Genomic DNA, 13,132 nt, shown 5'->3' with positions numbered 1-13,132 from the left:
ACTTAATAGTTATGGGGTCTGGTGTTGGAGAGAGAAAAGGTGCTTGCTTGATAAACTGAAGAGCTCAAGTTCAAACCCTGCTGTAAGCCTGGGCTTTTATTTCTGGAATTTAATACCTTTTTTTCAAGTTCCCCTTGCTCTTTCTTATCTTGATTAAAAAATATAAAGCAACATGGAATTTCACAGGCTGCATACCCTCAAAAAGTAGAAAACTGCTTGCCACAGAAATAAAAGGTTATCTTTAATTTATCTGCTCCAAAGACCTTCACTCTCAAAAAACAACATTACATTTCCTTTTTTTTCAGTCCTAACCCCCCATAACCTCCTGTGACATGATACATTATATGTAAAAAGCTCATTCTCATTTTAAAAAAAGCCGAATTTTCAACCCATCTTAGTAATTCGCTATTTTCTTTTTACTTGATTAGATCAAGTACTGTAGCATGATGTGGTCATGTGATAGGCACTTTGGACTGTTGTCTCGATGGTTCTGGGTTCAAACCCTGCCTGCTGACATTGCAGAAGGTTTGAATATAACAATCTTTAACTCTGCAGGAACATACGAAACATTTTAAAACAAAATAATAAATCAGAGTCTAATGTAAAACTAATGTTATCATACTTGATGTTCTTCAAACTCACCTTATAATTACAATACTGTAAATACATGTAAGGTTTTCGTAACTCAAAAGCAGTTTCCAACTTCTTTGTAATTTTTGGATGTGTTTTTAATGTTTCATTTTTACATCGTCTGTAACAATCTGCTAATGTCAGAAATTTAACATACGAAGCATACTCTGGAATATTAACTGTAAGATTTGACAGTTTGTAGGAGCGCAAACCTTTGCTACAATTAAGTCTGCAGTTTGTTAAAACTGATTTGTAATTTTTATAATCTTTTATAGCTCTTTCTATTTTGCTTGCACAGGAGTACCAAAGCTGATCTTCATAAGCTATTACACCATCTAAATAAAGTTTATCAAATGATAGTTCTGTTTCTTGTAAAACTAAAACAGTTTTTACTTCATCAATATCTTGATTATCATTCTGATTCTGTATTTCATTGTTTACTTCTAGACTCTCTAGATCTTGGTCTAGGTCTCGATCTGCATTTTCTACAGCTATATTATTGTTTTTTTCATCTACTTGTAAAACAACTTCATCTCCTAGTTTAGCTGTAGCATCAATGCCAGTTAAATCAAGGTCTAGATCCGTCTCTTCACCTTTATCAGATAGCTTTTCAACTTCAATTTCAAGAATTTCTTGCTGAGGTTCGGGTTGTTCAACTTGGTCTTCTTGAATTTGAAGTTCTTCGACTTCGTCTGCTGCCAAGACCATGACCGAAGAAAACACAACCAGAACAAAAAAGACAGAGAAAGACTTAAAAACAAACATATTTAATAAATAGATCTAGATCTCTATTTATCTATTTGTATAATTAAAATAATATTGAGTAGATCTAGATTTGTTCATTTAGTCTAGATTTAAATTTTAACAAAAAATCACTCCTTTTAGAACTTTCTGTCGAGACTTTTTTTTTTCTATGGATAGTCTCCCCTTTCAAAGCCCACGTCAGCCACTCACTGACATATAGAAAGTGTAAAAAAAGAAATCACACCTCTAAAAAGTGTATTACCACCCACTGACACTTAATTTGCCCTGGACAAGGAGTGTTTGAGACTAGATCTGTTACTCTAAATGCTCTAATAATAGACTAAGAAATATTGCGACACTTTAAGAACCGCTAAGAATAAAAACACTGATAAATCTTCAACCAAGTAATATTAAGTGCTCCCCCCGGTTTTTTTTTTTACCTGTCCGTCTTTGGACTGTTTGTCACATTTAATCTATAAAAACAAAAAAACTAAATAAGCACCGCCGAAACACAAGCTCACGTTTGTTTCTGTCGTAGATCTTCTCGATATAGGTTAGCCTTTTTTTTTTCAAACAGTAAACACCTTTACTTTTAAAACTAAGTAGACGAATGCATTTTATTTCTTATTATTTCTTAAATTGCAGCCGTAAATGTTTTCTTGATTTGACGGGCCCCAACCAGAAGACGCATATTTTAATATTGGTCTAAACAGGGTTAAATAGCATCTCGGTTTTATTATTTGTTTAGCAAATGTTTCTTTTAGTAAACTCTATAGCTTTGTTGTTTGTTTGTTGTTTTTTTTTTGTTTTGTTTTTTAATTATTTCATTAATATGGGATTGCCTCTCATTTATTGTAAGCACATAATTTTAAGAGGCCAACATGAACATGTAAACCCTTTTTTTTTACGTATGATCTTTTCTCAAAGATATATTGGACTACCCTGAGTTACCATTTAGAGCACTTGTTGTGCTTTTATATGGAGTATATATATATATATATATATATATATATATATATATATATATATATATATATATATATATATATATGGAGGCCAATTCTACACGGTTGAAAATCCATTTTCACTGCATATCCTCGTCTTGTGTGAAATTGGTGCAAAAGCAAAGGCTACCTCCTGGTATTCTAAAAACACTGCATGTTTTCTGAGAACGAATGTATAGTAGACCTGTACAATTAATTTTTAAAAGTATAAAAGTGCTAGTTTCGCCATTACATTATCTTGCAATTGTTTACGTTTTGTTGTAGTTTGAACTATGACATCAATGTATGTAAAATGTGTCCATATATAATAGTCTTCAGCAAGGGCGGACTGGGTGTCAATATCGGTCTGGGCTTTTATGTACGCCAACAATCCAGCCCATAAATTGTATAGGCCTATCATATGATGGGTATCTATTATAACCAACTGACCTCAAAATCATTAGGTTTAAGTTTGATTATGTATCGATAAATGTACGCATCCATACAGTGAACTCTATATCTTTAAAAGAAGCATAGGCCTTATGTTGCTTTTTAATCGCTCAGTGTTTATAGGCCCTAAATAAAAGGATTGAAACTACAGTGTTATAGTGGCATCCATTCGGTGCTTTTGGTGGCCCTACCGTCCCATTTGGATTCCGGTTCATCGGGCATTTGCCCCAATGCCCAAATAGCCAGTGCGCCTCTGGTCTTCAGATGAAATAGGCTACATCAGCTCAGAAAGACACAAATTTCTATTACTGATGCCGTCTTACAATTTGTGCATTACACCAAACAAAAAACATTATAACTATAAGAAACCAAAGTGTACATTCACACCAGACTCACTCATAGTTTACATGTGACAAAGTTTATACCAGATTGTTCTTATTTAATGATTTGATTGCCAGGGGAACAAAAGAGTGTTTGTGTCTGTTTGTCTTTGCTATCGGTGTCTTGTATCTCTTTTGTGATGGTAAAATCACAAAATCCTGACACAAAGGGTGATTCTTTATTTCGAAGATCTTGTTAGCTTTTTTATAGATGTTTGTTTCAAACAACTGCCCAAATGGGTTTTGTTTTTTGCCAATGATTTGACCAGCAGCATTTAGGATTCTATAAAGTTTATTTTTATTTTTGATGCTCAGATTGCCATATCAGGCAGTGATATTGAAACTTAAAATATTGCAGATATGAGCGTGATAAAACATAGCCAAGGTCTTTTCGCTAACATTAAACGAGGACAGTTTTCTCAGAAATCGTAATCTTTGCTGCCCTTTTTTGCTTATATAATCAGTATTTGCAGTAAAATTTAGTTTATTGTCTAGGATAGTACCAAGGTATTTAAAGGTTTACACTATTTCAATAGTCTCTCCAGCTACAGAAACAATATCATTTTCCTTCTTTTCCCTACAAAAATCGATTATCATTTCTTTGGGGTTTTTTTTACATTTAATAATAAAAAATTTATCTTTACAGTATTTTTCAATGTGTTCTATTTCTCTGAAATACTCATTTACGTCTGAGCTCTCTTCTCTGACAGTCACAGAGCAGAAAGGGAAGCACTAGCACTAGCTGCTACCATGCTAGCAAATCATCCAAGTTCCCCTCACAGTCAGATTGTCTTTCTAACAGACGCGAAAACAACCCTCCAAAGCTTGCAAAACTCTGATTCCCCTTATATTAAAAACCTCAGAACAGCACTTATAAAGCTCAACAACAACAGCAAAAAAACTGTTATTCAATGGATACCAGCTCACATACAACTAGCAGGAAATGAGAAGGCTGACACACTCGCCAAGAGTGGGAGAACAAACTCACAAGTAAACTCTGCACTCTATCCAGAAGAAATGAAGAAATTAATTGTACATAAAATTCACAAGAAAGATGACGCTTACTATAAGCTATCCCGACAAGACCAACGTCTAATCTTTCGACTCAGGACCGGACACAACAGAATGCGACAACACATGTTCCGGAAGCTCAAAATTGGAACCAGTGAAATCTGCCCATGTGGAGTATCACCAGAAAATGCCGACCACGTCCTCCAAAACTGCTCTCTCTACCAAGAGGCCCGTATAAGACATTGGCCCCAAATCACCCCAATAGAAAGAAAACTATATGGAGAGCTCCCTGATTTGGAAACCACTGCGCAGTTGATCTCATGTATTGGTCTAGTCATATGAACTCTCCAACATAACAATGAGAACGATGAAGAAGAAGAAGAAGTCTGAGCTCTCTGAGAGCAGGGCAAGAAGAGCCGCATCATCAGCGAATTTTGTGAAGGAGCAAAAAGGACTATCGGATTGAAAATTATTGGTGTACAAAATGAACCACAATGGCGATGTCACAGCCCCCTGGGGCTCCCCTGTGTTAACTATGCGTGCATTTGATATAACATTGTTTACCCTAACCCTCTGAGATCGCTGGGTCAAAAATTCATTAGCCCATAGTATTAGACTATGTATGGACTAATCTTCAACGATTTCATCTTTTCAATCAGTAAATGAAGTTGTATAGTGTTAAAAGCTGATGAGAAATCAATAAAGAACAATCTTATATAAGTGTTCGGTAAGTCCAGATGTTTGTAGAGACAATTTAAAATATTTAGGATGGCATCATCTACACCTTTATCCTTTTGGTAAGCAAATTGTAAAGTGTCTAACTTACTACAAAGATCATTCAGAAGAAACATTTTAACCAATTTCTCTAAACATTTAGACACAATGGAAGTAAGTGAAAAGGTCTATAGTCATTCATTTCCTTGGGTTTGGAAACTTTTGGCACAGGTACAATTATAGATGACTTCCACACAGGTGGTATCTCATGGTTTAGTAATGAAGTAGAAAAAATATCTTGGAAAGATTCAGCTAGTTGTTCAGAACCTTCTTCTAAGATTCGCCCTTTTATTCCATCAGGCCCACCAGCTTTCATTGGGTTGACGTTTTTGAAAATGTTACAGATTTGCTCTTTAGTAATCGCTAATTCTAAACAGTTGTTAACATTGACATCCCCAAGGACTTTGAGTCTTAGATAATTAAAATATTTCGTGTCGAAGCGACAATAGAAATCATTTAACTCGTTGGCTAATGTTTTTTCGTCTCTTGTAGCAAGATTATTTTTACTTTTGACTTGTGCTCCTGACATTTTGTTCATGATGCCCCACGCCTGTCTCATTTCACTTGTCTTAATCGAGTCTTCCAGCCTGGTGCGGTAGTTTCTCCTCCCTTCCTCAAGAACGACGTTGAGCTTTCCTTGAGCTCTTTTCCTTGTCTGTTATGTATCTGAAGCAATTGTTCCTGTTTGTACCTGTTACCAGTAGCCTACCTCAAAGAGCCGGACGGATCTTGACAAAGTCGGATCTGCGTCCGAGCCTGTTGCTGTGGACCTTAAAGACCTCTGCCTATCTGCTGGTGCTTACGAGGGAAATTCGAGGCTTGACAATTGCATCCAGAGGCTAAGCATAAACTGTACGTGTGGCGCATCACACAGAGACTTTAGATGCCAAGAAAACCACCAACAAAGTATGTGTACTTCTGCCATCATCATCGACATTGCCATAGACGAATGTCAGTCAATCCAGGTTAAATCTGAGCTGGCAAGACCGAATTTGAACTTGAAGCGACCTATCTCCTGGACGTGAGACTGTTAGATGAGGATGACCGCGGCGCATTGGACTTCGTTTGCAACGTGGCTGCATGTGAACCTGATCCTCCCTTGAGAGGCGTCTGTCGGGAGGATCTGCTGAAACAGTGTGTCCGATCAACGGCTGTGTTGAAGAAAACAGTGCTGGACTTTATATCTTTGTTTGTCAAACTGCCATGCCATCGTCTCAAGAACAGCCTGATCAATTGGAGAAAGAGAAAACGGCACTAAAGGAAATCAGTGCGGATGACTTCGTGGGAAACACGTTCCGTCTGTGGCTCCCACCGATCGACCGCCACCTGAACTGTCAAACCTCTACTGCACTGTTTCTTTTCGGGAGGAAAAGTGCTAAGAAGTGGGCAATGTTACAATCCCGCTATGCACACCGCCATCTAAGATAGGGCAGAAGGTGCTCACTATTAGAGACTAGACGGATGTTGACAGTAGAAGAGAGAACGATTTCCGACCAAGTGTAGAGCTGATGAAGATGCTGTGTTCAAGGCAGATGTCCTATGTGTTTGCCATGTCTCCATAAATAAACACCTATACCTCGTTGAGTTGCCTCCCTTTTTTCAGTTATTGCAATATATATATATATTGTAATAACTGAAAAATATCTTATATAATACAGACGTTACTTCAAAAAAGAAGATGATTACGTCCTACGCGTCATGCATTTAGTCATGCATATTAACCAATGACTTAAATTCTGTCAAGTCACTGGTTTTCCTGGCTAGCTCAGGCAACCCATTCCATGCTCTAATAGCACTAGGGAAGAAGGAGTATTTGTACAAATTTGTCCTAGCATATGGGACGAGGAATGTGCCTTTATCTTTGTGTCTTTCAGAGTATTTTATTAAATTTTGTTTTTGTATTTGAAGATTATGGTTCAGTGTTTTATGTATGGTTGCTACTTTACTTTTGAGCCTTCTGTCCTAAAGGCTTTCTAAATTTAGTGATTTTACTAAAGGTGTTACTCTAGTCCAGTGGTTCCCAAACTTTTTTGTCTGGTAGACCCCTTGTCATGTTTTCTGGTTTTCGGTAGACCCCCTACTTAACTTGTATTGGATTTCTGCAAATTCATCCAAACATTTTGAAATCAAATTTCTAACTGTAGTGAGTTAAAGACTGAAAAAGAAATTTAAAACTACACATTAAGTTATAGAGATCTATTTTTATTGATAAAATTCAAATTTAAAGTAATTAAAATAACAATTTATATTTTTTTGCACATCTATTATCCGTTGCTACGGACAAATGTTTCATGTAGGATTTTTTTTTGTTCTATGAAGTAGTCTTTCAAACATTAAATATTATTCAATCAATTTATTAATTTGCCTTATGTATCATTGTAAAAGTTTTCGCAAAGAGCAGTTTCTCGTGTATTTCTTGATCTTTCACGTGTGGCTAAAATATTGTTGCGCAGAACTGTTTTCACTAACAGGAGAAGGGGTGAAGGTGAGTACCTAGTGAATATCTAAACCAGTAAGCTTTCGGCAGGAAGGGCTCATTAGACTTGGCTTGCAGCCTATCTAGCAGAAGGAAAACTGAATTCAAACTGTGCTGCCTTGCAGCTATACCCGAACATTGGAAAGGTTTCGTGGGTCCACCCTGTTAAAAATAAGGAGCCGTCCACCCTTAGGCAGTTTGCAGCACACAGCGCTACACCCTTCCAGAGTCTGTGACGCCGATGACCCCAAACTGTATATATGTCATTTGCAAAGAAGCTTTTAATTTTATAACTCACGCCACAGATGGGACCTTGAACTGTATTGTTGCTTTAAGAAATTCGTTTAATATTATCAGATGTAGGTTTTTGTAACTACAACGGTTGGTAAAATCAATGTTTTACATTTAGTGTTTTCTGTATTTTGATATAAGTAAAGATATATTGTACGACTCTCGCAAACCATCATCTTCTTTAAATGATGTCGACGAGAGATTTTGTGGGTCTATTCTTTATCTTTGAGTGTTCTAAAGTTTATCAAATCTTCATCTATTTTGTTAGGGTGGAATTGTCTCAAATGATCTTCCTGCGTCATTGGTTTCAAATCGTTATAAAAAGGCAATTAGTATGACGAGAAAAGAATAAATACCAATTTTAAATAATCAATGCTGTACAGTCTACATTCTTTTTGTTAGACACTAGTTACATGTAAAAAAAAATTAAGCTAGTTAAATAAGTATTGAAATTAAATATAACAATTTTTCGTTTGAATAGCAGGATAAATGTTTAAAGGATTAACTCGGGTACAAATCAACAAATCATATATTAGTGTATAAAAGAATTACATTAACTTGATGTTAAATTATCGTAGACCCCCGTGGACATCCCATAGACCCCCAATTTATGTTTTCTCTTTCGTAGACCCCTTGGAAGTCTTCGTAGACCACTTTGGGAATCACTGCTCTAGTCAAATGTGAATATTCGTTTGTTATGAATCTCACTGCTCTATTTTGTGTCTGTTCCAGTTTCTTAATGTTTTCTTGAGTTGAGGGGTCCCAAACGAAGGATGCATATTCTATTATTGGCCTAACCAAGGTTAAATAACATTTTAGTTTTATGTTCTTATTTGATTTATAGAAATTTCTTTTAATAAATCCTAATGCTTTGTTTGATTTTTTTTTTGTAGTTTCATCAATATGTGGATTCCATGACAGTTTTTCATTTATTATAACACCTAGGTATTTTGCGTTTTTAGTCTGTGTTACTGGTTTGCCATGAATACGATAAGTGGAATTAATTTGTTTTAGTTTTTTTTTTTTTACTCTTAACAACTGACATTTTTCTGGGTGGCAAGACATGCTCCAATTTGATTCCCATTTCTGTAATTCATCTAATTCTCTTTGTAAATTATCTGTGTCTTGTGTTGTTTTTATTGTTCTATATATTATGCAATCGTCTGCAAATAATCTGACTTTTGTTCCTGAAGTATTACTTTGGTGTGAGGACATTATGTTTGTCTAAGTGGTTTATGATGTTGCTACATATTATGTGTTCTAGGATTTTACATGTGATGCTGGTAAGTGATTCTGGTCTGTAGTTTCCTTGGTCAGATTTTTCTCCTTTTTTAAATAGGGGGGTGACATTAGCTTCTTTCCAGTCCTTTGGTACTCTGCCCTGGTTAAGTGAAGCCTGAAAGAGTATTTTGAACACTGGGGCTAGCTCATTGCTTAGTTCTTTGAGTAATCTAGCTGGATATACCATCAGGTCCAGACGCTTTATTTGGTTTGGTGTTGGCTAATAGTTTTTGAATTCCATTTTCTAATACTACTATATCTTCTATGTTGTCTACTTAGTTCAAATTCAGTAATATGTCTTTGTCTCCTGGGGCTAAGAATGCTGATGCAAAGTATTTGTTTAGGATGTTTGCTTTAGTTTCATTATCATTATGTATTATGTTATGTTCATCTTTTAATGGCGCTATGCCTGTTGTTTCCATTTTCTTAGACTTAATGTATGACCATAGGTTTTTGTTGTTATCTTTAGATATTAAATTGTTTATGTATTCACTCTGCAGCTGTCTGCTTACTTTTTGGGTTAAGTGTTTAATTTTTATATACTTTTTGTAAACTCTTTCTGCATTAATTTCTTTAAATTTTCTATATTATATATATATATATATATTATATATATATAATGGCGCCTTTTTCAATGTGGGTAAAAAATTATTACTTTTCTTGTATTTTAACGTTTATTAACCCTTAAGATGCGTGTGGTAGTTTAGCCTCTAACCATGAACATTGTAATTTCATTTTGTATGTCTTCATTGCCAAACAGCTCAGCACTTTAAGGGTTAAAAAAAGCACTATATATATATATATATATATATATATATATATATATATGCCTATATATATATATATATATATATATATATATATTATATATATATATATATATATATAATTTTTTTCGCCCGGGGGGTAGGTCGGGGGGGGGGGAGACCCCCCAAAACCCTCCCCGAAAAAAAATCCTGGCTACGCCCATGTATATATATATATATATATATATATATATATATATATATATATATATATATATATATATATATATATATATATATATGCCCTATATATACATAGAGAGAGAGAGAGAGAGACTAGATTTATAAGCCAATGTTAACTAGGATTTTTACAACGCTGTTCTATTTAAAATCTTATCTGTAACGTGTGTGTATCCATGTGAATCGTAGGGGTAGATCCGGCACCGTTATAATAGCTTTTTATTGCAGGTCAGAGTTTATCCATTTCTCCAATCCTGTTGTTGGTTTTTAATTATCCTACACACGTACTTCTTCCTGTTTACACGGAGATACCCTGCCCCTCCCATCCTGCGTATGCGAATTAGCGGTGCACTAATCTAAGCCGACTATTTTTTAAGTAGGATTTTAGAATTCACTTTGATTAGATACAATTGGCAATTCTAGATCTAATTTTTAAATTAACCACACAATTTTGAACTGGTAAGTTTATCTAGATGTAGATCTAACTTAAAAACTTACAAGATCTAGGCAATCTAGTTATCTAGCCAATTTACTAATACTAGACTACTAGACTAGACCTAAAAGTCCTAAGACTAGTAAGTAATACTAATCTAATAGTAACTAGTGATTACTAGTGTCAGTAGTGACTAGACTGTCACTAGACTACTCTTATTAATTATTAATGATAATAATATTAATGTTATTACTTATAGTGACTATAACTTATACTTTATAGTCACTTATTATGAGTATGACTTATTATACTCTAGACTAGTTGTAGTTAAAGTTAAGTTAGTAAGTTTGTAGTAAATCTAGATCTAGACTAGATCTAATAACTAATATAATATTTAAATTTAATTTAAGATCTATTAACTATTATAATTATAGTAAGACTACAAGATCTAGATTACTAGATATATCTTTAGCTAAGTATTCTTTGTCTAAGTCAATCTAAGATTCTAAGACTTAGTCATCTTAGTCCTAAGAGATTCAGATTCTAAAGACTCTAGTCTAAGTCCTCTCAAATGACTAAGAATCTCACTTACTCACTACTATGGACACTATGGTCCATGGCCATGGTAGTAGATCTAGAATCTAGTGTCACTAGTGACACTAGTCTCTCTCATTCTACTAGTTACTAGTGTTACAGTGTGACACAGTGACAGTGAGTCAGTGGAGTGGTCAGTCACCCAGTGATGCCCAGTGTTATGGTGAAAATATTAATATTATGTGATCATGATATATTGTATCTAGATCTATATTATTTATAATGTATATATATATTATTATATTATAATCCATGTGGCAAGTTTGGCACAGAAGAAATAAATGATGAAGACAACTTGTAGGCCAATTTAGATATATTTATTGTACACAAAAGTCTTGTGAAATTCTACATATGTTGTCACTTTCTTTATTCCGTTTGTCAGGAAGCAAGCCTTTCCTTTTTATATTTCATATATATTTATTGTCTGGTATATCTGATAAGTAGCAGTATATAGATCTAGTGACAATCTAGTCATTGTATGATTGTAGTCTACATCTAGATTAAAGATAGTATGAGTAGATATAGAGCTAGATATATTATAATACTATATATGTGTGTTTGTATATATATTTGGTGTGTCTCTAATTTACAGTTTAATTTTAGTGATTAGTCTGTCCACTAATACTACTATCTTAGAGACATCGTTATAGATTTAAATATGTCTACATTACTCTAGCCTAGACCTATAAAGACCTCTGATGATATGATCTGATCTTTTAACTTAGTTTATTAAAATTGAGTCTGTCAACTACTAGATTTAACTAGAGTCTATATCTAACAACTAGATCTAAATTTTAGAGATCAAAAGTCTAATAATACACAAGTGAATGACAAGTGCTAGCTAGACTCCTGGTGGTCTCACTATCCAAGTTACTCTACTAGCCTAGTCTAGCAAGACTGAAACTATTTAAATAGCACTATAGTTATAATAGATATAGAACTAAGGCTTCAAATGGTGTAGAGTTGTTTCACTTTAGGGTTGTAGTGTCCCAATCCTTTCTTTATTGACAGAGTGGCTTCTGCTTCAGCTGTGAAGGAATGTTTTCTTTTGACTTGTGTGAGACATAGAACTGGATTCTCAGACCATATAGACCAAGTAGATAGTTTTATATACATTGGGAGTGTAGTCAGTGTATCAGGTGGAACAGATGAAGACATTCATATAAATCTAGCGCATCAGGTATTTACACACCTAAAACCAATCTGGAAATCTCCCCACATCTGTAACAAGACTAAAATAAGAATCCTTAAGGCAGTCCTACTGTATGGTTCTGAAACATGGAGAACAACTGAAGCAACAACAAAAAAGCACAGACCTTCATCAACAAATGTCTAAGAAGAATCCTAAAAATACACTGGTACGACAAAGTAGAAAACACCAAACTGTGGGAGATGAGTGGGCAGAAAATTATAGAGGTGCAGATCTTAGAGAGAAAGTGGAGATGGATTGGTCACACCTTTAGAAAAGATACCAACAATAAAGCTAGACAGGCCTTAGAGTGGAACCCCCAGGGCACAAGATGTAGAGGAAGACCGAAAAGAATGTGGTGACACAGTGTACTAGATGAAGCCGGAAACCATTTAAAAACTAGCAAGAGACTGTTTAGAGTGTTTTTACTGAGGCCCTATGCTCCATGAGGAACGCAAAGGAAAGATGATGATCATCATTCACTAGCATCACATGTAAAATACTAGAACACATAATATGTAGCAACATCATAATACACTTAGATAATGTTCTTATTCCATACCAACATGATTTTAGGACATAGGTAATGAGAAACTCAACTAATAGGTCTAATTGAGGATTTTTTTTATTTAAGGCTTAGATAATAATGAGCTAATAGAAGCCATTTTATTTGACTTTTCATTTGACAAAGTTAATCACCATAGCTTGCTTTAAAAAAAAATATTTTGATATAACTGAATTCAGGATTTCCTGAGAACAAACATAATAATAAATGGCTTAAACACCAGTAACAATTAACTTATGAGTATCTCGAGAAACAGTCTTTTGCACCCTTTCTCTTTCTGATTTATATAAATAGCCTACCAAACTGCATAAGTTCAAGAACAAAAGTTAGATTATGTGTAGATAT

General features: G+C 34.6%; 2 protein-coding genes across 8 annotated transcripts in view; one reads left to right on the top strand and one right to left on the bottom strand.

Annotated features, from left to right (window-relative positions):
• Window positions 1-1,555, bottom strand: part of LOC106069840 (prolyl 3-hydroxylase 2-like) — a 39,266-nt gene extending 37,711 nt beyond the window's left edge. For 3 of the 6 annotated variants that reach the window (XM_056043565.1, XM_056043568.1, XM_056043566.1), the window contains exon 1: window positions 643-1,555. In XM_056043565.1, coding sequence (XP_055899540.1) covers window positions 643-1,395 — 753 coding nt within the window. In that variant the 5' untranslated portion in view covers window positions 1,396-1,555. The remainder of the gene's footprint in view (window positions 1-642) is intronic. The other 3 variants (XM_056043569.1, XM_056043567.1, XM_056043570.1) reach the window with 1 other exon arrangement.
• Window positions 1,556-10,292: 8,737 nt separating this feature from the next.
• Window positions 10,293-13,132, top strand: part of LOC106061083 (UDP-N-acetylhexosamine pyrophosphorylase-like protein 1) — a 40,765-nt gene continuing 37,925 nt past the window's right edge. Inside the window, exon 1 of one of the 2 annotated variants that reach the window (XM_056043571.1) lies at window positions 10,293-10,465. The gene's annotated coding sequence lies outside the window, so the exon portion shown is untranslated. The remainder of the gene's footprint in view (window positions 10,466-13,132) is intronic. The other variant, XM_056043577.1, reaches the window with a different exon arrangement.

This window comes from Biomphalaria glabrata, chromosome 10 (genome assembly GCF_947242115.1).
Source record: "Biomphalaria glabrata chromosome 10, xgBioGlab47.1, whole genome shotgun sequence".
Taxonomy (NCBI): domain Eukaryota; kingdom Metazoa; phylum Mollusca; class Gastropoda; family Planorbidae; genus Biomphalaria; species Biomphalaria glabrata.
Note: the sequence above shows the minus strand (reverse complement) of the source record. Positions and strands in the feature narration are given on the sequence as shown.